The sequence below is a fragment of the Oncorhynchus gorbuscha genome, linkage group LG21 (assembly GCF_021184085.1).
Source record: "Oncorhynchus gorbuscha isolate QuinsamMale2020 ecotype Even-year linkage group LG21, OgorEven_v1.0, whole genome shotgun sequence".
NCBI classification, from domain to species: domain Eukaryota; kingdom Metazoa; phylum Chordata; class Actinopteri; order Salmoniformes; family Salmonidae; genus Oncorhynchus; species Oncorhynchus gorbuscha.
This window is the reverse complement of record NC_060193.1, coordinates 29,195,117-29,222,879: the sequence shown is the minus strand read 5'-3', so window position 1 is coordinate 29,222,879 and position 27,763 is coordinate 29,195,117. Positions and strand designations below refer to the sequence as shown.

The following is a 27,763-nucleotide window of genomic DNA, read 5'->3' as shown; positions in this document are numbered from 1 at the left end:
ACCATCCCATATCCTCTGTCCAGGCGGGAGCGTGAATGCTGGACTCAATCTCGTTTTCAATCTTGACACAAATGTATTTCCCCGTGGTTTAAACATGCTGTCATGTTTTAGTGTTTAAATGTTGTTGAGCAGACCACAGATGGACAAAACAAATCAGGGTGTCCTTTGACATATGTTTATTAACTCCACTTTAACATCACTACAGGGGCCACAGTTATTTTTTTCTGCAAATTTACTTTACCCCCCCCCAAAAAAGCTCCAAAATGTGATCAAAAGTCATTGCTAACAGACAGAGCTGGAGATGTTAGTTAACACACCTAGTTCCCAATATAGTCAAAAGCTAAACAAAGAATGCCAAAGAAGAAATAAACTCCTGCCAACCCCCTCCAAAAAAGGAAAAAGACAGGAAGCAGGGAAAATGAGAAAACAAATTACATGCTTCAAGGAAACCAGTTTAAAATGTAGAATTATATCATCATTGACAAAGGAAGAATAAAGAAACTAAAGTGAGAGGTTTGTATTATAATCTATTGAAAACATAGGTAGCATTGCCTTCAATGAAGAGGTTGAGGTGGAGCACCCATGAAAAGCCTGACTGTCTGGAACACCTCGTCATCATGAGGTCATCATGGCAACCGAATGTATAATTAGTCCGGCATCACAAGGACACAGTGGTTTACAGACATTGGATACGTTCGACTGTGGGTGAGCGTGTATGTGTGCACGGGTGAAAAACAAAAACATCCAGAACAAACATGTCCAATAGCTTGAGTCGATGAATTGAGGGCAGAGTTAGACCTTACCCTAGCGAAGCAAGTAGAGTATGTGTTCATTGGCTTGAATGAACTGCCACAGAGTAGGATACAGAGACACATGTATGCACAAAGAGAACCAATAAGCATTGTTGCACCACATCTCTGTGAGGTGGTGTGTACGCTGACAACATCAGGGCCACTGTGAAACACTGGTTTTCATGCACGAGGAGGAATGTTCTATTAATGTTGCAGGGTAACATTCAGCATTTAACATACATTTGAGTAGTAGTAGTAGTAGTAGTAGATGCATTGAGGCAATGCGAAACTATCATTGTATAATTTATGTTACAACATTAGTGTTTCATCCTTAGTGACCATCCAATGTAGAGGGATTTCATCTCAAAAATTGCAACGGAGGTGCAAACCTACTTTGAGCACATTGTCACGGAGTATGGACGATCAGAATAGGAACAGTCTTTAATATTTTTCAAAAATCTATTTCTAAAATCCCTTTCGAAGACACGAGGCCATTACAGAGAAGTAGCCCTAAAAATAGATGACTATGGTTTTTATTGTAACCAAAACACAATTTAAGCAATCACACATAATGATCATCTTATAAACAAAAACATTAACAGTTAAGAATATGATACAGCCTATATATTTTTAAAAAGTGTGCAAATGTTTCCAGTTCATGCAATGACATGCACTACATGGCATTCAAAAAAACAATAAACTAAAGCCCATTACAAACACCCACCAAATCTTTTCTTGCATCTATCGTTCCGTCAGTTATACGTCTAGCTACTGCCGAAAACTGGCCGCTCTTTGAACCCATATCCAAGAGGTCTCACTGGAGAAGTCAAGCGGTTATGAAGCTTCAAGAAAGCAACTACGAAGCTTCATGGAGCCTTTACGAGGCTGAAAGGGAGTCAAAAGCGGCAATCCTATAAGCAATAAGAACCATATCAATAATAGTAATAATATACATTTTACAGGTGACTGTGAAACATTGGATGTCGACTTGAACAGGTGCGACAAAAAAAACGAGTTATGACCGCTGTAAGGGGGAGTTCTTCTTTGATAAACAAGCCAGGCTAACTCGTTTCATTACAGCACAGAAAGGGGGAGCCCGTTGTCGTGTATATACAGAAACATTACACCAAATGCATTCAAATCAAACAGGGTGAACTTGACCAAAAGTATCACAGCTGGTTCAGTGTTCCAAATCCTTTTATTTCAACCTGCTCGTGGGATTAAAATAAAAAAGAAAAGAAATGTTCGGTACATTGCAGAAACGTTATACATACATAAGTGCCTTAAAGGTGAGCAAAACACAATTGACACCAAAACCGTAACAGTGAAATCCCAGTACCACATTCCAAACACAAACTTTATATATATTTTTGTTTATCCATACAAACTGCCACAGAGCGAGAGAGCAGGAAAAAGACAAGCCACAATTGACACCCAAAAGGTACATTTCTAAAATCATTTTGCTCTTTTTATGAGTTTTACTCTTCTACTTGTTCGGTTTACTTTCAGCTAAATATATATTAGTTAAAAGTACAGACATTTGCTTTTTTTGCGAGACTAACACTCATACTTACTCGTCAGTGATAAACCCTACACACTCCAACTGTACACTAAAAAACCAGGTCATAGATTCCGTCTAGTTCACTTGACCCCTGCATAATTTTTTGTATTTTTAGTGCGCCCAAAGACAGGCGTCCTGCCACGGCATTACATCACTTCCTCCCGCTAGACGTGTTTCCTGTCAACACAGTAGGCGCAGTTCTTTTTCTAAATGCTCTTAGTTAAGCTGCGCGGTTCACATTGAGTAGCATTACTTTGTTCTCTTCTACCTAGCTGGTTCAGTGCAGATGGTATGATGGTTGGTGGAAGGGAGGGGAGTGGGGGTTAGATAGTGGATAGGAGGAGGAGGACTGAGAAGGAGGGGAGGGCAGGGAAGAGGGGATTTAAGATGGGATACATGTGAGGAGGACGGTGATGAAGATGTCTGCGGGCCGCTCATTCAGCTTTCGTACGCTTGACGGCTCCAGGGAGTTTCTCTTGCAACCTGGATGAGAAAAGGCAAAGAGAACATGTACACCGTCAACATACACATCTCTGATCACCTGGCAACACTGATATTGTATACGAAACTGTTAGTTTAGGGAGATTGTGATCAGAGACATCCTGTTGGCATTTAAACCATTGTGGTTGGGAACACTTACTTAGCCATTGTGGTGTTGACTTGAGTGCGTGCAATCTCCATGTAGCGATCAATCTGGGTCTGGGGGAAGAAAGAGGGGAAGACAAAAGTGAGTTTTACATTAAATTACAGATCATCTGGGTCAAAAACAGACCTGATCCGAATAACATGAAACAATGCCTCATTGTTCACACAAAATGTGTTACAAGATTTTAAAAAAACACAAGTAGACAGATGCCACACGACTGTTACCGTATTACGGTTGTTATGGTATTAGGGGTTGTTATGGTTACCGCGTGTGTGTTTAGAAGAGTAAAATGCTACCATTAATCTAGGCCTCCGTGAATTCAACAGAACTATACAGTTGACAGTAAGCATATAAAAGATATGGAAACATTAAGTAAAGGTGATGACTTTATTCAACAGGACACTTAAAAGCCATCTTGTAACTGTGACAGTAGGGTGACTTGTCCCATCAGCCTTGTCCTATGATTCCGATAAGTATGCAAAAACAGCCTCCAACGACTCGGAGAGCCCAGTCATCCGGTGAGGTCACACAGAGCGGAACGATGGGGGATGACTTGTACGCGCCCGCAAAGTGATGTCGTCACCATCATCATCACTGTTCATGGGTGAAACAGAACCATATATAGGCCCAGTTCTAGGTAAAATGGTATGATTTCACCAGCACGACTCATGTCGACATAGTTCTAAAGCATGTAACGCAACAATAAAAGCTCTCGGCTTCTTCGACGTCATAAGAAAACAAAAAGGGTCAAGGGTCAGACTCTCACCTTGTTCTTCTCATAGAACGGGGGCACGGCAAATAGAAGGATGTCAGCTGGAGGAGAGGGAAAGAAAAACTTTGAAATAACAAAAATAACAACTGACCTCTACAAAAAAAGCACAAAGCATCACAGGACTATATAAAGTTAACATTTATAGTCCATCACAATAATAATAATAATAAAGCCACTTTCAGGGAAGGAGACAAAGAACAGTGAAGAACATTTTACTAGTAAGAAATCCCCCCACAAAAACAACCAATTAGGCTGTACCACCTTGTAATCTGCGATGGCGTGACACACCATTAAGAAAGTTCAGATCGATACTCCTGACATACAGTGTTGTTCAGAGCAGCAGGCTTTTGGGTAGTGGTGGTCTAAACGAGCCAATCATCTGAAGGCCACATTCTGTGCCGCCAGTAACCTCAGACTATCATCAGTCTTGTCAATATAGGAAAAGGTCACGGGTGGACACTGATCAAGTGTGACACGCTAACAACAGACTAAACAAGACTCACACAGTGTTCTAGTCTCACAGCAATTGTCCTGAGTTTCTATTATAAACGATGCCGTTTACCAAGCATTATAGCGATGTAATTGCACAGTAAAAATGCTGGGACTGACTGGGTTTTTAGTAATCCAGTGAGATTCTGAACTAAAGTTTAATTATTATAATGTATTTTTTTTAATGTAAAGGAAAATGTTTTATGATACACCTTTTGTATCATGAACTTTGACCCCCTTTCAAGTGTGTCCCATTGCCCAGGTTGGTTTAAACATGCCTGAAACATTTGAGCAAGAACCGGAGAGACGAAGGAATGTGACAGTGGACAGTTACTGTATGTCCACAGGCGCCTGAGAAATGAAGGCGCTACATCCCCACTTTCAAAATAGGCGTTCAAGTATTACATGATTATATCTGTGAAATAATTGTGTGTCTGTATGCACCTATGCGCAAAATGAAAAAGAGCAAGATGTGTACCTTGATAAAAACAGCTCTGCTTTGCTTGGTAAGTAATAACGACCAAATAAGCCATTTCTACCCTTGTTTCATCAAATATGTATGCTACTGAGACAAGTTTTAAACATTTTCATGGTGACACTGACAGCGCTTTAACCTGTTTGGGCTAGGGGCAGCATTTTCACATTTGGATGAAAAGTGTGCCAAGAGTAAACTGCCTGCTACTCAGTCCCAGTTGCTAATTTTTATTTTTTATTTATTTTACCTTTATTTTACTAGGCAAGTCAGTTAAGAACAAATTCTTATTTTCAATGACGGCCTAGGAACAGTGGGTTAACTGCCTGTTCAGGGGCAGCTCGGGGATTTGAACTTGCAACCTTCCGGTTACTAGTCCAACGCTCTAACCACTAGGCTACCCTGCCGCCCACAATATATGCATAGTATTAGTAGATTTGGATAGAAAACACTCTGAAGTTTCTAAAACTGTTTGAATGATGTCTGAGTATAACAGAACTCATATGGCAGGCAAAAACCTGAAAAATCCAACCAGGAAGTGGGAAATCTGAAGTTTGTCATTTTTCAACTCTTGGCCTATCGAATATACAGTGTCTATGGGGTCATTTTGAACTTCCTAAGGCTTCCACTAGATGTCAACAGTCTTTAGAACCTTGTTTGATGCTTCTACTGTGAAGTGGGGCCGAATGAGAGGGGAATGAGTCAGAGGTCTGGCATGTGAAAGTTACCTCGTATTCCATTGCTTTTCTACAGACAAAGGAATTATCCGGTTGGAACATTATTGAAGATTTATGATAAAAACATCCTAAAGATTGATTCTATACTTCGTTTGACATGTTTCTACGAACTGTAATATGACTTTTCATCTGAACTTTTGCCTGGACCTGCACGAGCGTCGTGAGTTTAGATTGTGTACTGAATGCGCGAACCAAGGAGTTATTTGGACATAAATGATGGACTTTATGGAACAAATCAAACATTTATTGTGGAACTGGGATTCCCGGGAGTGTCATCTGATGAAGAATATCCAAGGTTGGTGATTCATTTCAGCTCCATTTCTGCTTTTTGTGACTCCTCTCTTTGGTTGAAAAATTGCTGTATGCTTTCTGTGACTGGTTGCTGACCTAACATAATATGTTCTGCTTTCGCCGAAAAGCGTTTTTGAAATCGGACACTGTGGTTGGATTAACGATAATGTTATCTTTAAAATGGTGTCTAATACTTGTATGTTTGAGACATTTGAATCATGAGATTTCTGTTGATTGAAGTTGGCGCCCTGCAATTTCATTGGCTGTTGGCGAGGGGTTCCTAGACGGGTTAAACAACGGCGCCAGAAAAATTCCATGTCAGATGAGAAGCGGAACAGTCAAGCAATGTGTTTGCCAAGTCTACAATTTTGTTATTCCTCGTACTTTCATAATTATTCTGTTTCTTCAGGATTTGTTGTCAAATACATTTAGCCTACTCACTGTGGTGTGTTGTTATATAGGCCACTATTCAACAGAATGACAATTAAACATTTATTTGAAATTAATTTATAGCAGCCTAGTCCTGTAACTTCGGAAGACACATTCCAGTTGAAGGCATTCAACAACTGACGAGGTCTCCCAAAATGTGTGGTTTTAAGAACCAAAACGCAGTTACTTCATGTATGCAATGCTGTTCTTTGTTTTTAATTCATCAAATTAGGCCTACACAATAACAACAACAAATCTAATTTTATATAAGTAGCTTGAAAAATGTATGAAGTAGCTATTAGCTTGTATGAAGTAGCTATAATGAAATAAAAGGTTGGAGACCACTATTCTAACCCAAACTGTTCAAATATGACTCATATTACCAGAGCTACATTTTTATTGCAGATTCAGGGCTGCAATTTATGGATCTATCTCAGAGATAGATAGAGAGAGAAATAGAGAGAGAGAGCGATAGAGAGAGAGATAGAGAGATATAGATATGAGATGCCAAAATATTGCAATATTATTTTTACGTTAATATATGACAAACCAATTGAATATTCAAGATTACAGGTCTTGTTCAATGCCATACCAGATAACACTGCAATAATTGAGAAAGAAAATTGTTAAAAGATAAATCTAAATTCACATTTGTAATTGTACTACATTATTGTGATCACATTATTTGTGTAAAAAAGAAAATGAGAATTCAACGTGCAATATAATGTTTTTTCTTAACCGACAAGGTACAAAATTCAAATTGTTATTGGGGAAAACAATATTGTTCCTCCCATTTTCGATTTAATTTCCTCATGTCCTAGCCACATTCTTAACAGTTTGGCCTCTCAACTGATCACTGAGGGTGGGATTGTCAGGGGAGGAGCAGGATATTTTTGTGAGACATAGAGATGGTAGGGTTTCAGACCTGTCAATCAATCACTGAGCTTACAATCAATCATTCAGCTGCTGATTCAAAACCTTTCCCCTCAGGGCCCTAGCTGCTACTCTGATTGGCTGCAGTGCAGTGCTGAGTGCAGTGCTGAGATAGACTCTTACCCAGGATGAGGATGGTGATGCCGTTGAAGACGGCTCCTACGTAGGTCAGCAGCCACATCACTACAGCCAGCTGGGAGAAGAAGAAAACACACCCGGGTCAGAGCCAACGATGCCATATTAAGTCAATGATTAGAACACTGGGTGCCTGGGGCCTATTCAGAGGGGTGAAGCGGTTCAAACGTTGCAGAGTGAAATGTAGAACAGGCACGGTTTTCTGTCATGTAAGATAGGGAATCGTGCCATTTCTATGCATTACATTTCTATCTGAACGTTAGGTACAGTTGCATCCTCCCAAATTTATCCTCGGTTTATACATACCCATGGTATCCATACTCAGGGGTGGGAGGATTAAGACGATGCCCCTTAACAACTGTTCTAGGGTCAACTATTGTAATATTTTCTAATCCCATTGTTGGTTTATGCTATGGGAGGTAGGATAATCTGATCCTAGATCTGTGGTTAGGGCTACTTCTACCTCCGGCTAGGGAAGGGATGTAATGTTGATTTAATAGGCTGAGAGTGGAGCCACAGCAAGGAGCATTAACCCTGCATGAGTGGCCATGGGATCGACCAGCAGCAGTCGACTTGGTCTGATGGGCTGGCATGTCTGGTTGGCTGGGCTATAATGAAGTGTTAAGACTGGCAGTAGCTCTCCTCTCCTCTCCTCTCTCTCTCTCCTCCCTCCTATTCACTCACTCCACAGAGAGCTAGCTGTGAGCTGCATTCTGGGTCAGCGAGCTAGCTGCTATCGGATGGCCGCGGTGCGAAGCCAGGGCTAGTGTCGCGCCTGCCCTGTGTGATTGACGCACACTGGCATGCCATTGACATACCGTGAGCTCTCCCGCTCTCTGTCATAGTCACATGATGAAGAGTTTTACAGTCGACCACTGTCACACTCACACTGCAACATACAATAGGGTTGAGTTACTAACTACATGACCAGGGTTGGTGGTGGAGAGGCTTATTATAGACACACACACATACAGCGGGGATCGCTCAGTGTTCAGATTGCGTGAGTCAATGAAAAGTATTGTGCGGCAGGAGAGGAGATTTTAAGGGGGAAAGAATAGACTTAGGCCTATGGGAACAAGTCCGGATTGTCACCTGTTTAGGACAGTCTTGCCCGATACCTCGTTTAGGGTCGTGTACGTAGATTTATGAACAAGGTGAACAGCAAAACGATCCACCCACACACGCCAGGGTTTGATGGAATGGATCACTGGTCTACCAACATATCCATCATAGTCAGAGGCACAGATACAGGGGGTGAACCGCCTGACAGGCAGCTGGACAGACACTTAAACCCACCTTCAGGGAGTCGATGAGGTCCTCGACCAGGAAGAGTTTGCTCATCTGTTTGAGGAATCGGTTAATGTAGGTCAAACTGACGTCCACGTGCTTGTGGAAGGTCTCGGGGGGAATGCTGACATCCTTCTCCATCAGAGCCCTGAAGAGAACCAACCCACAGCAGGAGTGTGAAGCTGCGAACTCAAAAGTCAGGCTAATCTGCTATATGTCAACTCTAACAACGGCTTTAATTTGATCATTTAATGCTAACCCGCTAAGAAGCGCCAAATCAGCTCAAGCAACCCGAGCTGCTTTCATTTTAGAACTTGATCAAGTCACTGGATTTGAGGATTTCACTGGTTAGCTTTTTTCCCCTACTCCAGCAGTTGTTTCCATGTGCATTTGCTGAGTGTACAAACCATTATGAACGCCTTCTCTTTCCATGACAGACTGACCAGGTGAATCTACTTGCCTGGTAAAATAAGTGTTCAATAAATAAACAAATAAGAAGTCATCATTCTGTGTTTGACTGGGCTGTAAGTGAAGTAAGCCCCCCCACCCCCACCCACCCCACTCTGCCTGGACCAAACATGATGTTTCTATTAATAAAACCAGCAGGAAATGAGTCACTCAGGCAGGGATTGTGATGACAAGCACAAACATCCTGCTGGAGCTAAAAACAGCAATGGCAACGATGATAAAAATAGGGAATTTAGTTTTCTGGTCATGTGGTGAGAAGAGAAGAAAAAAAAACTCCTGGCCCTAGTGAAGAATACTCAGCTTTTTGTCAAAAACAACCACTCCTACCAACCACTCTTACCACTGGCTTTTCCCACGTTCGTTCTAATGAATACAATACTTAGTAGCATCACAAGTTTCCAGGTGGAGTGTGCCGCCTTACTTGAAGGGGTGTCCGTCGTTGGACTTCTGCACGGCCTGGACGACGGACTTGTAGATGCGGAAGGAGATGGTGACACAGAGCAGGGCGAGGAGCAGGTAGGAGATCACGCTGATGACGCTGAACGCCGCCAGGGACAGGAGCGTCAGCAGGGACAGGCCGAACACCACGCCAGACTTCTTGGGGTCTCGCCAGTGCACCAAGTCCTTGACTAGAGTGGGTGAAAGAAAGGGTGTAGCAGAAAGGTGTGTGTGTGTGTTTAATGGAAGGAAAATGTGTGTTTGTATGAGTGCATGTTTCAGTGTGTGGAAAGCGGGTGAGAGGGCATTATTGTTTATGAGATTAGGGGGGAGACAAGAGGGAAGAATTCAAGTTGCTTATTGCACAAGATACGTTCGGAATACAAGACCAGCAAATGGTGATATCCAACCGCCAACCTATAAAATAAAAAAATGCTGTGTTTTCCCCCTCTGGCAACTCCAGTCTAAGAATAACATACTGTATACAGACTGCATTAGATACTGTTACCACACCTGCCCCCACAACCCTGTACATGTTTGTGTGTGTATACAAACTGAACTGATATTCCCAATACAGTGTTGTTACGCAACCCTCTTATTGGGCTCTTAAATATCCTCCCTCCATCCTTTGCATGAAAAGGGGGCATTTAAAGAAACCTGGTATCAACCGCTGCCTCCACATGGGACTACGCCTCTTCGGGCTCCGGGCCTGGGCTGCTGTGCGTTGCAGCCAATTAAGGGGGAGAGAAAGCAGAGCAGAGAGCACGGCATACACAACAACCCTTCCCACTCCCCTCACTCTACAGAGGATCCATTAATGCAATTCGGTTGGCGTCTTTCCGTTTCACTCTTCTTTCGAAGGCCTTTCTACGTTTTTGACACCGTGGTGGCAGGCTGGGCTGACTACCGAGAAAAGGTTTTTGGAGAAACCGTACCACTTCTTCCTTTCATCCCCAATTTTGTTCATCCCACACTGTGCTAGACAGAGCACTGTTTCTACCCCTGTGCATAGGCTTCACAAACAGACATACAGAAGGCACACAGAGACACACACACGTTGCTGGGGTGGGAGGTGCCTGGCACACTGCTCGCCCACCATTACCTAACTCTGTGAGTGTGTGTGTGTGTGAGAGAGAGTGACTCATGCTCCACTAACATGTAATGTACAGCTGAGAGCGAGCCACTGCGGCTCTGCATCATCTGGTCCCACATAGACACTGAGGAGATGTAGCATGTCCCGCGGCCAGGGCTTGTATGGAAAAAACAAACAAGGCAGCTACGATTAGTATCAGCATATGTTATGAGTTTGTAAGCACCCTCGTCGTTGGGCTACGCTACAGGAGGGAAATAGGAATTTATCCAGGGTTGCACATAGTCGAGGCACTCATGTACACGAGATTGTGTAGAGGCAAAAAAAAAACAGAATCACTTAACTATATCCTGTTACAGTAACAGGATTGTGTTGTGAAATTAGGCTACACTGCAGCTGGTTAGTTTTCCATGATTAAAATGCTCACTTACCATATAGGCTTCAGTATTATTAACTGAGACAACCATGTGGGGTTTATTGGAGGGAGGATTGAGTGAATGGATTAGGAAACTTGGTTTATCATAGTTCTCTTTTACCCTTCCTCCAATTTAATAAATGTAATAAATATAAACTTCTAAAATCTAAATTTCCATTATTAAATATCAACATGTTCAAAATATACTACAATAGAGAGTTAAGAGCAATATTGTGTATCAGTTCAAAATGTGGAACATAGTTGCATGGCACAGTGCATTTTTTTGTTTGTTTACAGACAAGTCATTCTGACAGAGCAGAGAAGCAAAGCAGCGCCCCTCTTGTACCAGGACACAGACAGCACTCCATTGTTCCTGATGCTGCCTGGCTGGCTGGTAAGCGGTGCTCAGAGAATGAGTGGGGTTTCCTAGCCCAGCACTGCAGGGGTCTGAGTCCCTCCCAGCATGCTTTGCTGGTACCCACAGGGAGGTAGCCTGGGCTGGCGGCCCTCGTTAATCATCACTCCCTCCCTCCCTCTCTGCGTTATAGGCCCCAGATCTAGCAGCGAGTCCCAGTGGCAGCAGAGCCGCAGTGGCCTGCTTTCTACCTCACTGTGCAGTGAGCAGCTCTTAAAGGTACAGGCACCACACCACATTGCCTGCATTCCAGGGTGTGTGCGCGCCCGTCTATTTGCGTCAATGTGTGTGACCCCATTACAACATAGCCTGGCAACAGATTTCAACGTTTTACTCCTGCAAAGCTAAACCAACTTCTAAAGCAAGTCAAATACCATAGGTGATTATATACACATTGGCACGGGTGAATAAGTCTGACTCAAGTATTGACATGATCCACTCCCTCCCGACTGACAACGACTGGCTGGTCCCCGCCCTATCCCTCCCAGTCCTAGTCTAAAACACACACACACACGCACACGATTAACACAAATCTTCCTACTACAAATGGACTGGCTGTTTTGAACTAATCTTTAAAGGCCTGGCAGAAGTCAAGCCTTTTCTGGCCACTGTTCAAATGTGTACCCTATTTGGGAGGATGACTGATTCATATCACCGTCAGTGTGACCATTTCTTGTTGAGGCCTTTTGTGGGAGAACCACACCGCATTATCATTACCAATAGAGCCAAGCCAACTAAAAACAGGTTGTTACACCCACTAAAGTCACCTTAACTCACCTAGCCAGGCATACCCCGCCTAATAAACCACTGAGTTGAGGCAGCAGCAATGCAGAAGGATGACTAAAATAGAATGGTTTGCGGCTGAGGGAAAGGTTCAAGAGGGAAACGGGGTACTTAAAGAGCAGACTGTAGCAGATTGAGGGAAAAATAACCCCCAAAATGTAAGCTACGCTACTATGAAAATAATTACGAGCGCATTATTATTTGATATGTTAGAAGAAAATATGCGCTATACCATCAATATGTATTGTCCTAAAGCACCTCCAACAGTAGCTTAACTGTAATGCTTCATTATAATTCCCTCCACGACTCCTGCATGGCGTAAACTTTCCCCTAGTTACTGGTTGCCTCAGTGATGACCTACAGTTCCATTGCGTGCCCGTGGTGTAGGTTGCGCTCACAGCACATGAACATGTTTGAGTCCATACTGCAGGCATCCTGCCTTTAACTCTTGTCTACATACCAGTTTGTGTGTGCCAGGTTTGGATTTCATGTTTGCACTGAGCAGGCATAGCATAGGAAGGGGTTCCCTATTGGGGGGGGGGGCTGATCTGCTTCAGCTCCACACTGTGAATTAGAGGGCCACCCTGCCTTGGGTTAAATCAAATCACAGACGAAGATTACACAAAATGTACAGTTAGCTGTGACCTCGTGTGTTTAGAGTATATGTAACATCTTGTTAGCCAGTAGGTAATAATGACAGCATTGATAAGGCATATTATATTGGCAGATGTGATATATAAACTAGATGAGGCTCAGATAAGAGCCACATTCAAGCTTTTCACACAGAACAAAAATAGAAAAACGCAACAATTTCACAGAGTTACAGTTCATATAAGGGAAACAGTCCATTTAAATCAATTCCTTAGGCTCTAATATATGGATTTCACATGACTGGGAATACAGATATGCACATATTAGGGGCGTGGATCAGAAAACCAGCCAGTATCTGGTGTGACCACCATTTCCCTCATGCAGTACGACATCTCCTTCGCAGAGCTAATTGGGCTGTTGATTGTGGCCTGTGGAATGTTGTCCCACTCCTCTTCAACGGCTGTGTGAAGTTGCTAGTAATTGGCGGGAACTGGGACACGCGGTCGTAAACGTCGATCCATTGCATTCCTTACACGCTCAATGGGTGACACGTCTGGTGAGTATGCAGGCCATGGAAGAAGGGACATTTTCAGCTTCCAGGAATTGTGTACAGATCATTGTGACATTGAACTATCATGCTGAAACATGAGGTGATGGCGGCTGATGAATGGCATGACAATGGGCCTCAGGATCTCGTCACTGATGCTCTGTGCATTTAAATTGTCATTTACAAATTGTGTTCGTTGTCCATAACCCCAGCGACACCACGGGGCACTCTGTTCACAACGCTGACATCAGCAAAGCGCTCGCCCACACGACGCCATACACGCCATCTGCAATCAGCCCGTTTCAGTTGAAGCCAGGCTTCATCCAAGTGAAGAGCACACTTCCCCAGCTTGCAAGTGGCCATCGAAGGTGAGCATTTGCCCACTGAAGTCGGTTATGATGCCGAACTGCAGTCAGGTGAAGTCCCTGGTGAAGACGAAGAGCACGCAGATGAGCATCTCTGAGGCGGTTTCTGACAGTTTGTGCAGAAATTCTTTGGTTGTGCAAACACAGTTTCCTTAGCTGTTTGGGTGGCTGGTCTCAGACGATCCCGCAGGTGGAGAAGCCGGAGGTGGAGGTCCTGGGCTGGCGTGGTTACATGTGGTCTGCAGTTGTGACAACGGTTGAACTCAAATTCTCCAAAATGACATTGGAGGCAGCTTATGGTAGAGAAATTAACATTTAATTCTCTGGCAACAGCTCTAGTGGACATTCCTACAGTCAGCATGCCAACTGCACGCTCCCTCAAAACGAGACATCTGTGGCATTATGTCGTGTGACAAAACTGCACATTTTCGAGTGGCCTTTTATTGTCCCCAGCACAAGGTGCACCTGTGTAATGATCATGCTGTTTAATCAGCTTCTTGATATGAAAAACCTCAGATGAATGGATTATCTTGGCAACTGAGAAATACTCACTAACAGGGATATAAACAAACTTGAGCACAACATTTTTTATTTTTTTTATAAGCATTTGTGTGTGTATGGAACATTTCCGGTATCTTTAATTTCAGCTCATGAAACATGGGACCAACACTTTACATGTTGCGTTTATATTTTTGTTCAGTGTATATACCATGTATTTACTGTGTCCTTTGTGCCATTAAAATCAAGGAAGGTCACAAGAAAAATGAAACATTCTGTGTATAAATTTCTAGAGGAGGTTGGGAGGGCTGTGCCAAGACTCAAGAGGAGGGCAAGAGGGCAATAAAAGCTCTTATGGCATCCAGCTAATTACGGCGGTTGGCACCCTTCCTCTGAGCCAAGTGACAATTGTCACACAAAATAAGAGAACCAATGCCCCCTAGCCTGGTCCCTTCTGTATGGGTTTTTGCCAACTCAAACTGGCATGGCAACATTAGTCAGGGAAGTTGGACAAAGATAAGCTGTTATCATTTTTTGCAGTTCCTCCAGTGTGTCTGGTCATGCTCTTGTAATATCCAATCCAGCTCGTAGATAATAATGACCATCATAAAAGGTAAAGTAAAGTCTGCGCCTTCAGAATGATCACGCGTCTCTGGCATGATCGTCTCCTGTCCTGTCTAAGTGCAGCGTCGTGTGGAATGTTGCACCAAAGCAGAAACCCAACACTGGTGAATCGACTTCTCCGCCTGACATCCAGGGGCATTGCAAGCAGACACTGGAGCGCCATGTTTGAACTCCCCACCACCCACTGTCCGACCATGATTACTCTAAGCTTTTAAGGACATGGAGGGGGGGGGGGTCAAAGCCTCAAAACAGAGAGGGGATTGTTTAAGAATACATACAGTTGACATGTTCACACACACACCACCCAGTATAGTTTGACCCTTTACTTTTGTGACAACTGCACTCTGTCTGTGAACGTGGAGACCTTCATAAGGATTGACTGTAAGAGCCAGATTTCAGCCTGGCACATACAGCACCAGTCAAAAGTTTAGACACCTACTCATTCAAGGGTATTTCTTTATTTTTACCATTTTCTACACTGCAGAATAATAGTGAAGACATCAAAACTATGAAATAACATATGGAATCATGTAAAAAAATCATGTAACCAAAAAAAAGTGTTAAATAAATCAAAATATATTTGAGATTCTTCAAAGTAGCCACCCTTTGCACACTGTTGGCATTCTCTCAACCAACTTCGAGGTAGACACATGGAATGCATTTCAATTAACAGGTGCGCCTTGTTAAAAGTTAATTTGTGGAATCTCTTTCCTTCTTAATGCGTTTGAGCCAATCAGTTGTGTTGTGACAAGGTAGGGATGGTATACAGAAGATAGCCTTAGTTGGTAAAAGACCAAGTCCATATTATGGCAAGAACAGCTCAAATAAGCAAAGAGAAACGACAGCCCATCATTACTCGGTCCTCTGGTCTGATGAGCCCAAATTTGAGATTTTTGGTTCCAACCGCTGTGTTTTTGAACAGATAATATCTGCATGTGTGGAAGAATCTTAGAAGAATCTCAAATATAAAATAAATGTTGATTTGTTTAACACTTTTTTGGTTACTACATGATTCCATATGTTATTTCATAGTTTTGATGTTTACACTATTATTGTACAATGTAGAAAATAGTAAAAAATAAAGACAAACCCTTGAACGAGTAGGTGTCCCCAAACATTAAATTGGACCTGTAAGTAATACAGCCATGGCGCTGTATCAGGAAAAATATATAAAAATCTAAATGGTGTTATCAAAATTCTCAGACACATGCAAACATGTGTTATATAGTTAGTGTACTCACACTTTGAATAAGAGGACCAGATGCTAGTAGAAAGATGCAAGTGAGAAAGAGAGAGGAAGAGTGTGGTCATTGTGCTATGCTTGCGTGAGGTTAGCAGGCATAGAGCCCAGAGGGGAGGCATGTTACCTGACAAGTGCGTTAGTATTGCTGTCAAGACATGCTCTGCAAGGTGGTAGGCCTCAGCCACCCACACGTCGATGGCCTCTACCTCTTTGGAATACGCGCTGTCGGACGTAGGTTTGTTTTGGGGTGAACGATGGTCGGAGGTTGTTGAGGTGAAGGAAGACTGGGATTTCTCAAAGGCCTTGAAACTAGACTGAAGGTCATCCTCCTCTTCCTGGCTGCTGCCCAACTCTTTAAGGGCATTGATAGTGAGGTGTTCCTGCTCCAGATCCATGACCATGGTTGGTGTGGACTGGGAGGGAGGACACTCATCCTTGGCTGTGGGACCTTGACGGATGTCTTCTGGATCTTCGTCCTGTCGTGACTTCAGGCACTCCCTCATGAACTCGACGAAGCTGTCCGTGGCACCAGAGAGAGAGCAGTCCGGCTCAATGCTTTCTGGATCACTGGTATTGTCTGGCGAATGGTGTCCTGCTTTAGTGTCCTTCTCCGCCACAGCTTCCTGTGGTGGGAGAGTCTTGCTGTTGACTATGCGATCTACAATGATGTCATCGTTAGGTTTCTCCTCAGTCTTGGGTTCCACGGTGTTGCCAGGCGGTTCTTTCTGGAAAGAGGAGAATGGATCTTTGGGAAACTCCCTGGGAGATGGCTGGCCACCGACTGGCTTGGGGAAGGAATCTTCATCCATCGAGGTGAGATTCTCAAAATCTGAGATCATGGTAGTTGCATTGTTTTGAGGGAGTAGTGTTCCGATGTGGATCTGAGAGGTTGGATCCGAGGGAGAGGGCTCTGGTACAGTGTCAAAGTTCAGCTCTTTATTGTCAATGGTGTCATCCGTGGGTGGCAGCGCGTCTTCGTCCTCAAAAGATCCGTATTTACGGATTGTGTCATCCTGCATGTAGTTGGACTTTGAAAGCTCAACTGTCTGCATATAATCTTGTTTAATATCAGACTCTTCAAACTTGGATGTGGGATGAAGTTGAGGATCCTGAAAAGTAACGTTAGCAGAGCTAGACTTCACTAAGATCTCTTGTGCGTCAGTTGACCAGTCATCGTCATCATAGTCTGTAAAGTCCGAAAGGTTCTCTGCGGTTTTCTCAGAAGGTTTGGCATTGGATGGAGAAGACTTTTCATTAGACTCATTGGGGGTCTGTGATTTATCAGACTCAACTTTCTGGGCTTGTGATACCTCAGAACTAGAGCTCTTTGACACAGCAGCACCTTGCATCCCATCATTAGATAGTGCTGTCTCTTGATCATCCGTATCGCATTCAGATTTCAAGATCTTGTGTTTAGGTGAGTATTCTGCATCAGAGTCGACCGGAGAGGAGGGAGGAGAGTAACCCTCATATTCTAAGGGGGGAATTTTGGAGAATTCCTTTTTAGTGACGTCTGGTTGTGGCTCAGGGGTTTTTGGTGCCTCTTTCACTGTGTCCTTCACAACTTCAGAACTTTCCTCCTCCTCTTCCTCTTCCTCCACTTCCATCTCCATCTCCTCATCGCTGTAATTCGGCTCGTCTGTCTCAATAACATTGATGGTAGGGACCTGCATCGGCTGCTTTGCTGGAGGAGTTTCCTTTTCTTCGGTAGGGAGAGAGGGAACAGAGGGTTTGGGGGCAGGTGCAGTATCACTTGACAAAGAGGGGGTAGGGAAGGAAGGGGCAAGGATGGAGACTGCATCCTCAATGACAGTGTCATCAGAGTCTCCTGAGCTGTCGACCTCGACTACCTCATCACCCCATGGGGTCTGCTTGGTCTTTGAGTCGTTCTCTTTTGAGTCAGAGGGAGGGGGTGGAGGGGGAGAGTTAAAACCAGCGGGAGGCGCAGGAGAGGCAGGGTGCTCAGAGTCAAGGTCAGAGGGCGCTTGGGTGTCTGTCATGTATGCTGTAGGTAGGAAGCTCAGGTCAAATTCAGATTCGTCCTCAACGCTAGACTGCTGCGCTGGGTCTTTGAACACATTTTTAAGTTTAGGCCCTTCGATGGGAGAGTCCATGAAAGCATCAGGGACACACGCAAATGCCTCTGGAACATCAGTTATAGCTTTATCTTCCCCTTTTATATCCTGGGATCTGCCATCGTTCTCTAACACAAGAGCATCTTTGTTTGAATCTACTTTGTCCTCAAAGTCAGGCACAGGGGGTAAGTGGGCTCTCATCCAGTCTGCGGTATCTTCAAAATCACTCCCTTGCCGTGCTTCTCCCAGGACCTCAAAGGGAGATTCTGGTGAATCCTGATCAGTGGAGGCTCCTTTTTTCTGGAAGGGTGAGGTGGTCTCTGCCGGCACCTCAGTAGGAGACTTTTCATAGTGGCGCTCTTTGAAGTGAGGAAAGCCTCCATCAGTCTTGGGCTCTGGCTCCTTCTTCGCTGCCAGGGCCTCCAGTGCCTTTATCCTTTCAGACACGGGGGATGTCACGATTGACGAACCTGGCTTTCCATCAGACGGACCTGATGATGCTTCGCTCCCATAGTTAGCGGGCGAAAACGAGCCGGACTGAGAAGACCCGGCGAAGCGAAGGGAGGTGGTCACGGCTTCGGAGGTGGGCTTGTCAGAGCCCAGCACCACTCCTTTGTCTGCATCGGCCATGCACAGAGGTAAGGAGGGGAAGGGGGAGAAAGGAGGGAGGGAATAAAAATCACAGACACACTCAAACTCCCATGCACTTCCAGTTATATTCGGCGGAGGCCATTTTGTTGCAGCCCAAGCAGTCATGCATGGCACTGTATAACTGCAGCAATGGATGATGGTGTGTCAGTCGGGCATGCTGACTTAGCATCTCAAGTTGTTGCCATTGAAGAGCATTTTCAATGAGGCAACGTTCGAAATGACTTGCATGGTCGAAATGAAGCAGCTCCACAACAAAATAACAAAATTGCATATATAAACGACACTGTTACACAACTATGTGCCCTGTGGCCGTATATTCATTTATCTAAATGCATATTCATATATTTACATAGAATATGGCTGGGGTTTTGTTAAATCAGGTACTCTGTCTGATCTCTGTTCTACAAAATACATGGCACTTTATTACTGGAAAAAAAACATGGGACACTACAAACCACTCTGTTTCTCTGGCAGCCCTGTCAAGTCACCACACAAAGTTTCCACATCTGAGGAAACACGATTGGGTAATACACACAATCTTCTTCCCTCATCATTCCTTCCGCTTTCTGGGTTATATCAATGATCTCATGAGAAGCGTTGAGAAGTAACTCACATCTCCAGAAGACTAACATAAAAGAGCACAGGGATGAGATCATAGAACTGAATGTGACACAACGGGGACGAGATACATAAAACGTGCCTGGAAGACGAGTCCGGGAGCAAAGGTCACATAGGATAAACACTCCTTGTTTGAACTCGCAAGGCAATTTATGGGCGAGACTAGGGTTAAGTGACTGCAGCCTGGTATAAAAGAGTTAAACGACATTACACTATTTCCATAATGGCTTAATTAACACATACAGTGGGTTCCATAATTATTGGCACCCTTGATAAATTTGAGCAAAAAAAAGGGTATAAAATAATACCAATACTGAGCTATATTGTATACTGCCCCCCCCCACACAATTTTTTGGGGGAAATTATATTATACAGTTGCTCAGAGGAAGAGATTTTGTAAGGACAATTCCGCCACTTTTCAACCTCATATTCATGTTCTCCGGCACAATACCAGTGTCTAGATATGTGAAAATGGCACATTTCTATGATCTGTGGTGAAAAGATTAAGAACGGCCTTAAAATAATGCTTCTCCGTGACATCATACAGCAGGATTAAAAGGAAGAAAAATAGCGTTTTTCAAAACCCTGCAGTGAGTTTCTAAGCCAGAGGAACGGTATTTACAGCCCATAGAGAGAGGTATGAGATTGAACTTTACTCAACTTTCTAGAGTGGTCCCTATTAGTTAATAGTTAATGCTATAAACGTTTCTCGTAACTGTGGCAATTGGGATCGAATCAACGCAACATACCGAAACAAAAATGAACTATGCAAGAGATTTTGTTGGAGGCAGAACACATCGGAGTAAGATTCTATTGCGCACTACTCAGCCACAGAACATGGCATAGCCAATCAGAGCTGCAGTACACCTATATGCAAATTAACCATTGCCATATATGGACCTGTGCCAATTACTTGGTCCTTAGTTTTGAGATCAAAGCAAGAGATGCATGTAGCTATGTGCGCACATTTTGTTCAGTTATTATCCCAGTTATAGATCATTTGTAGTCAGCAATAGGGGGGGTGATTGCTACCTACAAGAGCACAAAACGTGTACAATTTCTAGGAAAAGTGAGTCAGGTAAAGAGATTTTTATTAAAGGGGCAGTGTTGTATTTTGTGACAGGCTTGAATAAGCTAAGTAGCCAATAGGCAGAGGGTAGCATAATTTATCTGATTCTCTGTAATAATGGTATGGGAATAATGTTGCATCTTTCATCAAACAAAAACATTTTTCAGTCGCCTCCTTGTCTGAAGGACAAGGGGATAAACAGGTAACTGTCAAGCCCTGCAAGTGTTTTTCAAAAGTCACATTGGCTGCTACTGTAGGCTGAATGATAGGCTGAATGACAGAACAGCTATTTCCATGTTAAAATGTTATGGGATGGATTTTCTCCATTGTTTTTGATTGTAAGCAACTTTGTTAGACCTACATTATGATCAAAATAGCCACAGTAGCCTGCATGGCCACTGTTAAAACTAACTTAAAGCGGGTACACCCTCAGTGTTCACAGCAAACGCCCGTTTTCATTACTAGCACCCTCCCCTTGCGAGGATAACAAGCCTTTTTCTAAGATGGTTTTAGAAAATTGGAGAACACGTTAGTTAGGATCTTAGACCATTCATCCACACAGAATCTTTCCAGATCCTTAATAACCTGAGTTAAGAGCGGAGCAGTGGTCTAAGGCACTGCATCTCAGTGCAAGACATGTCACTACAGTCCCTGGTTCGATTCCAGGCTTTATCACATTCGGCCGTGATTAGGAGTCCCATAGGGCGGCACACAATAGGCCCAGGTTCGTCCGGGTTTGGCCGGGCATTGTAAATAAGAATAAAAATGCTTTATCTTCGTCTGTGCTTATCGCCTGCCTACTTCATTTCAAGCCACAGGTATTCAAATGGGGTTCAAGTCCAGATACTGAGATGGCCCTTGCAAAATATTGATTTTGTGTTTAATTAGCCATTTCTTTGTGGATTTTGATTAGTGCTTGGTGTTGTCGTCTTGCTGGAAGAGTCACTTGCATCCAAGAGTCAGCCTCCTTTGCAGAGACAACCAGGTTTTTGGCTAAAAATAGTTAATGATGCCATTGACCTTAACAAGGGCTCCGGGACCTGTGGAAATAAAATATCCCGTAACATAAAAGATCCACCACCATATTTTACTGTCGCTATGTGGTACTATTCTGCATTTGCTTCTGTTTTTCAAACACCACTGGTGTGCGTGGCCAAATAGCTCTATTTTCATGTCATCTGATCATAGAACTGGCTTCAATCCAAGTGCCAAATGACGTTGCTCAAAATCAAGGCGGTGCTGTGGTTTGAATTGAAGAGGGCAGTCCATAAGCACGGACAAAAGGTTATCAAGGATCTGGAAAGGTTCTGTATGAAGGAATGGTCTAAGATCTCTCCCAATATGTTCTCCAATTTCATGAAACATTTTTAGAAAAAGGCTCAGTGACGTTATCCTCGGACAGATAGGGTGCTGGTGTATTGAACACAGGGTTGCCAATCATTTTGACCCATATATTTTTTAGATAAATTTTTATTACCTGTTAAACATACAGTATCAGTCAAAAAGTTTGGACACACCTACTTGTTTCTTTATTTTTACTCTTTTCTACATTGTACAATAATAGTGAAGACATCAACTATGAAATAACAAATATGGAATCATGTAGTAACCAAAAAATGTGTTAAACAAATCAAAATATATGTTATATTTGAGATTCTTCAAAGTAGCAACCCTTTGCCTTGACAGCTTTGCACACTCTGCATTCTCTCAACCAGCTTCACAAGGTAGTCACCTGGAATGCATTTCAATTAACATGTGTGCCTTGTTAAAAGTTCATTTGTGGAATTTCTTTCCTTCTTAATGCGTTTAAGCCAATCAGTTGTGTTGTGACAAGGTATAGGTGGTATACAGAAGATGGTCTTTTACCAAATAGGTTCCAACCACCATGTCTTTGTGTGATGCAGAGGTGGTGAACGGATGATCTATGCATGTGTGGTTCCCACTGTAAAGCATGGAGGAGGTGTGATGGTGCGTCGCTGGAGACACGGTTTGTGATTGTGGTTGTGATTTATTTATTTTTAGCATAGGTCCCCAGATCCTCAAAAGGTTCTACAGCCGCACCATCGAGAGCATCCTGACCGGTTGCATCACCGCCTGGTATGGCAATTGCTTAGGATCCGACCGTAAGGCGCTCCAGAGGGTAGTGCATACAGCCCAATACATCACTGGGGGAAAGCTTCCTGCCATCCAAGACCTATATACCAGGTGGTGTCAGAGGAAGGCCCCAAACAATTGTCAAAGACTCCAGTCACCCAAGTCATTGACTGTTCTCTCTGCTACCACACGGCAAGCAGTATTGGAACGCTAAGTCTAGGACCAAAAGGCTCCTTAACAGCATCTACCCCCAAGCTATAAAGACAGCTGAACAATTAATAAAGTAGCCACCCGGACTATTTATATTGCCCTGACCCCCCCCCCCATTTGTTTTTACACGGTGGCTACTCGCTGTTTATCATCTATGCATAGTCCCTTTACCTCTACCTACACGTACAAGATATATTGACTAACCTGTACCCCCGCACATTTACTCAGGGACCGGTGCCCCCTGTAAATAGCCTCGTTATTGTTATGTAATTCTACTGTGTTACTTTTTATTTAGTCAATATTTTCTTAACTCTACTGCACTGTTGGGTAAGGGTTTGTAAGTAAACATTTCACGGTAAGTATTCGGTTACAAATACAATTTGATTTAAATTCAAGGCACACTTAACCAGCACTTAACAGAGCGAAGGAAAAGCAGCCAACGAGTGCTCAGCATATGTGGGAACTCCTTCAAGGACGGTTAGAAAAGCATTCCAGGTGAAGCTGGTTGAGAGAATGCCAAGAGTGTGCGAAGCTGTCATCAAGGCAACGGCTGGCTACTTTGAAGACTTTTTTGGTTACTAAATGATTCCATATGTGTTATTTCATAGTTGTGATGCCTTCACAATTGTTGTACAATGTAGAAAACAGTAAAAATAAAGAAAACCCTTGAATGAGTGTCCAAACTTTTGACCAGTACTGTATTTTTGAGCAATAGTATTAGTAAAAAATGATTATCATACACTATAGCTCAGTATTTGTATTATTTATTTGTTGCTCATCTTTATCAAGGGTGCCAATAATTATGGACCCACTGTACATCCTTTACCAATGAGCTGTGTCTCCCATTTGAACACAACCTCATTAGGCCTACATACCAAGGGGAATACACTTCCAGATGTCTTTAATACTGCAGATGTATGCATGTATGCATGTAAGTAATGTAATGCAGAGCTCATTATAATAATCATCATGTCAATGCATCTCGTACCTCAATCTTGTAAATTAGGCAGGATATTAATCAAGCAGTTTAACGCAGATCCAATATCTTTAATGTACGTGAATGACTCATCCCTGGAATGTAGACAAGCATTAGAGCAAGAAATAATATAACGAATAGAAAGCGGAATGAATGAAAAACGTAATTGATTTACAGGACTTTCCCATTCGCAGAGGAGGGCCTTTGGGCCAATTTTCATGGCTGCAACTTGCACTCTACTGGCCTCTGTCTACCCTGCTATCTGTTAAATCAACAGGAAGATGTAACTGAACCGCAAAGGCTACGTTTACACAGGCAGGCTAATTCGGGTCTTTTTTTGCTCACTAATTGGTCTTTTGACCAATCAGATCAGCTCTGAAAAGATCTGATGGGAAAGATCTGATGTGATTGGTCAAAAGACCAATCAGTAGAACTAAGACCAGAATTCGTCTGCCTGTTAAACGCAGCCAGATTTTCTAAACACCTAGCTAACACAACACAGAGAAAAAGCTGGACAATGCCCGTAGTGTGGGGAGGCTTCCTAAATAATGAATGCCCCCCTGTGCTGCTGTCTGTCAATCACGTCACTAAGCGAGCTAACCCGCCGCCAACTCCTCGTGCCAGAGCAGAGGTGACATTAGTATCGGACTGGAACAAGGATCCCCCCCTCCAATGACAGAGTGCCACAGGTATCGTGAGGCAAGGGGGCATACATATATAGTCTGCAAAAATCACATGATCCCTTTTCAGTCCCATGGTCCCCCCTGTCAATTTCAACACAGAGCGACAAGCGAACATGGAGAATTGGCAGCTATAAAAACCAGACTGGACATTAATACGAATTAGTCCAAAATGTGTGAAAGAACAAATCAATGGTGTTTTCATTTCATATTAAATGTTACCGTACATTTCATAAACTAGCCTACTCAATAACTTACATCAACGAGTTATCTGTAGTATTTTGTAATCACTAATAACACGACCCAAAACACTTCATAAGAAACACTGTCAAAGGGGAGTTTTATCTATTGTCACCCACTTGAACTGTTTGGTAATACTCATTCATCCTCAAAGGAGAGCATCACTGCACTTCCACGCCCCACTCCTCTTACGCAATCTACTCCGCATAGGCATTAGAGTTGAGTGAGAGTGTTAAAGTGTGTGGGCTTCAAAAAAGGGACACTTTCATTACTAAACCCCATTTTTAATGGACTGTTGAGCAGAGGCAGAGCAGAAGAGGCAAAGCGAGAGGTTTTACTCTGCCCAAAAATCTGTCCATGAAATTAAGGCCACGAAGTGAGGAATTTTTGTAACGAGGTCAATGACAGTGTCGAATTTAGTCAACAAACCGTTTTATTTCTAATTTGCTATGCAACGCTTATTTGATCGAATAGATGTTTCATAATATTAGGTTGTTACGAATGCACTGATAAGTGAATGGCATTTCACCAACTTTGAAAATAACAACATTGCCATTGTGCCTGTTGTCAGAAATATCCACGATTGAGTCCTCACTATCTATAACCCATTTTAGCATGGAAATTGCCATTGAGGGCTTCCACCATTTTAAAGTAGTCAACTGGATGGGGATTCCTATTAGTTGGTTAGCAATAGGCCAATGACAAAATATTAACTTCTTTAAAATGGAGATTAGGTTTAGACCGGGACAAGGACCATACATAGTCACAAGATGTCCCAAGCAACTGCTCCATTAATCACGATGGACTACTTTAAAATGGAGATGCTGTCAAAGATGAGTCCTATATATCTCTTATGGCCTGTTGTTCACACACTTATCTGCCCTCTCATTGGCTAGAATGGTCCAACTTGATTTCGTCTCCTCCCGCCTGCCTTCCATTTTCGAGGACATGCATTTCCATCGTTAGAGTGGTGACTTGACTATTTGTCAATATAATAGACAATCATTGGCACAGGCCAACCAACATCTCACAATATGCATAGAAAGGCAACTTAAAAGGGATGTGCTTCTTCTCGATGAGAAAGTCTCAATCACCTCAATCATTTTGACACTATGGGAAGGAGTCAAATTGCTTACTTGATAAGACAGTCTTCGAGTAATTCCATTAAGGATTCCATCTTAGCTAGGATGCACGTTTGCCTCTAGTCAAGCAAAAGCTAGATATCTTTATAAGGATCAGAACTGCATGTTATATATGCACTTCAAGGCAAGAGGATATTGCGCCTCTAAATCACATTCCACTTGTGCATCAAATCCCGTGGTGGTAGGCCTAACAATCTGTTATTGTTAAGCTTTCGCAAAAACAAGTCTGAATCCAGCCAAATATTTTTGCTGCAGAGGAATCACAGAATGATAAGAGATCAAATTCCATTGGGTACAGCCCTGTCATATCCAATTAGTGATGGAGGGAATAGGTCCCAAGGCCCATCTCCCTCACTGTGTGATTAGCTCACTGTTTGACTGTGTGAATATCCTAGCACGACATAGGATAGATTTTCAGTTACTGCCCGTCTAGTCGGGGGTTTAATAATCTCTATACTATCCATTCTTCAGGTTACTTCCTAGGCCTAGAAAAACACTGTATTATTATAAATACTACAAAATTGTGTTGTAGAAAAGAAACCCCCAAAAAGCCAAATCAAGAGAGAAAATCAAAAGGACTCAATCTAAACAATGAAACCATAAAATAAAACCTACTTTTTGGCTCCAGCAGAGGTCACATGCAAAAAAGCCTAAGAAGCCATAAGCAGAGGTGGTGGGACAGCGGGCAGCCAGGGTCCAGGGTTCAGACCCCGGCCTGGAGAAGGCATAGAGCAGTGAGTGGAGTGGATCCCTTCACAGTGCTTCTCATCCTTCCGTGCCGGTGATGGTACTGGGGCGGGATTGATGGGGAGGGGGGATTCTAGAGATAGGGCCTAAGGCCTGGAGGGAAGGGGCCAATCTATCCAAGGACAGCTAGGGTCCCCTGGGACAACAAACCTGATCCATTTTTAGAGTTTTAGCTCCTCCCGCACACAAAGTGATCTTGAACTTCTCTCTGCTTTCTTAAAATAAGTGGCAATCTTGGGATTATCTTGGACCTACAGTGCCGTTGACCTAAATAATGTGACAGAGCAGAAAGTAAAGACTGGAAATGGATCAGCTTGCTGTGAGACTGTGGGGAGTGGATACGTGTTTTTTCCCCCACATCTTTGATTTCTAGGTCTTGTCAGTTTTCTGATGGGGTAAAAACATAGAGCAGGTTGCTTTTGGAGGAGAGTACGAGAGCTTGGGGGAATGACTAAACTAATTTGAAACATGCTCTGCTCTTCTACACTGGATTGCTTGTTTGAGTATATAACGCTACTCTAGGTCACCCTTTTCAAGTGTTTGGAATAAATAGGCATCAATCTATTCCATTGAGAACGGCTCTATTCCAATTGGGAATGTCAATACATTCCACTGGTAATCAACGTACTGTAGCACGACACCATCAATAGATGGCTTACTCATTTACTGTACATAGCAATTAGACCTGTGGATTAATCACCATCACGTATCCGGCTGTGTCGAGCCTATATACTGTAGACAATATAGTACCAAGGTTGGGTACATTACATGTATGCCCGAAGAGATTTTTCCTCTGGCAACAGAGATAAAAACCGTTTTTGAGCCTGATCTCAAACTCCCCTTAAAAACAGTGATTCTCCCTCGACATGCACCATTGGTGTCAGTCAGAGGCTATGGGGTTAGCCATTTCGTTGCTATTAATAGAGTATTTCTTGCCTCCAGTTGGGGGGGGGGGGTTTAAAAATTCCAACTGTCAGACACTGTTGAAAGAGGGATGGGCCACGCTGCCCTGCTAAATTGCAATTAGTGCAGGCAGCAGAGGGTCAGCAGCATAGGAAACAGATGGGATGACGTTACAGGGCTTCTAGAGGGAAGGAGCGGGGTGGGGGTGGGTTGAAGATTGCGGAGTGGGGGGGGGGTGATAGGGAGCAGGTTTCTTTGCAGGCCTCTAGTATGAAGTTCTTGGTCTGGTCTGGCCTAGAGGAGGAGAGGGGCACTCGAGAGAGGGATGGAAGGCATTA

The 27,763-nt window shown here is 43.2% G+C and overlaps 1 protein-coding gene across 6 annotated transcripts in view; it reads right to left on the bottom strand.

The window, feature by feature from the left end:
- Positions 1-159: 159 nt before the first annotated feature.
- Positions 160-27,763, bottom strand: part of LOC124008911 (reticulon-3-like) — a 34,683-nt gene continuing 7,079 nt past the window's right edge. For 4 of the 6 annotated variants that reach the window (XM_046320510.1, XM_046320513.1, XM_046320512.1 and 1 more), the window contains 6 exons: positions 9,433-9,640; positions 8,553-8,691; positions 7,245-7,314; positions 3,765-3,811; positions 2,993-3,051; positions 1,971-2,835 (listed from right to left, as the gene is read on the bottom strand). In XM_046320510.1, the coding sequence (XP_046176466.1) occupies positions 2,787-2,835; positions 2,993-3,051; positions 3,765-3,811; positions 7,245-7,314; positions 8,553-8,691; positions 9,433-9,640 (572 nt within the window). In that variant the 3' untranslated portion in view covers positions 1,971-2,786. Of the gene's footprint in view, positions 2,836-2,992; positions 3,052-3,764; positions 3,812-7,244; positions 7,315-8,552; positions 8,692-9,432; positions 9,641-16,144; positions 18,713-27,763 lie in introns of all 6 variants that reach the window. The other 2 variants (XM_046320509.1, XM_046320508.1) reach the window with 2 other exon arrangements.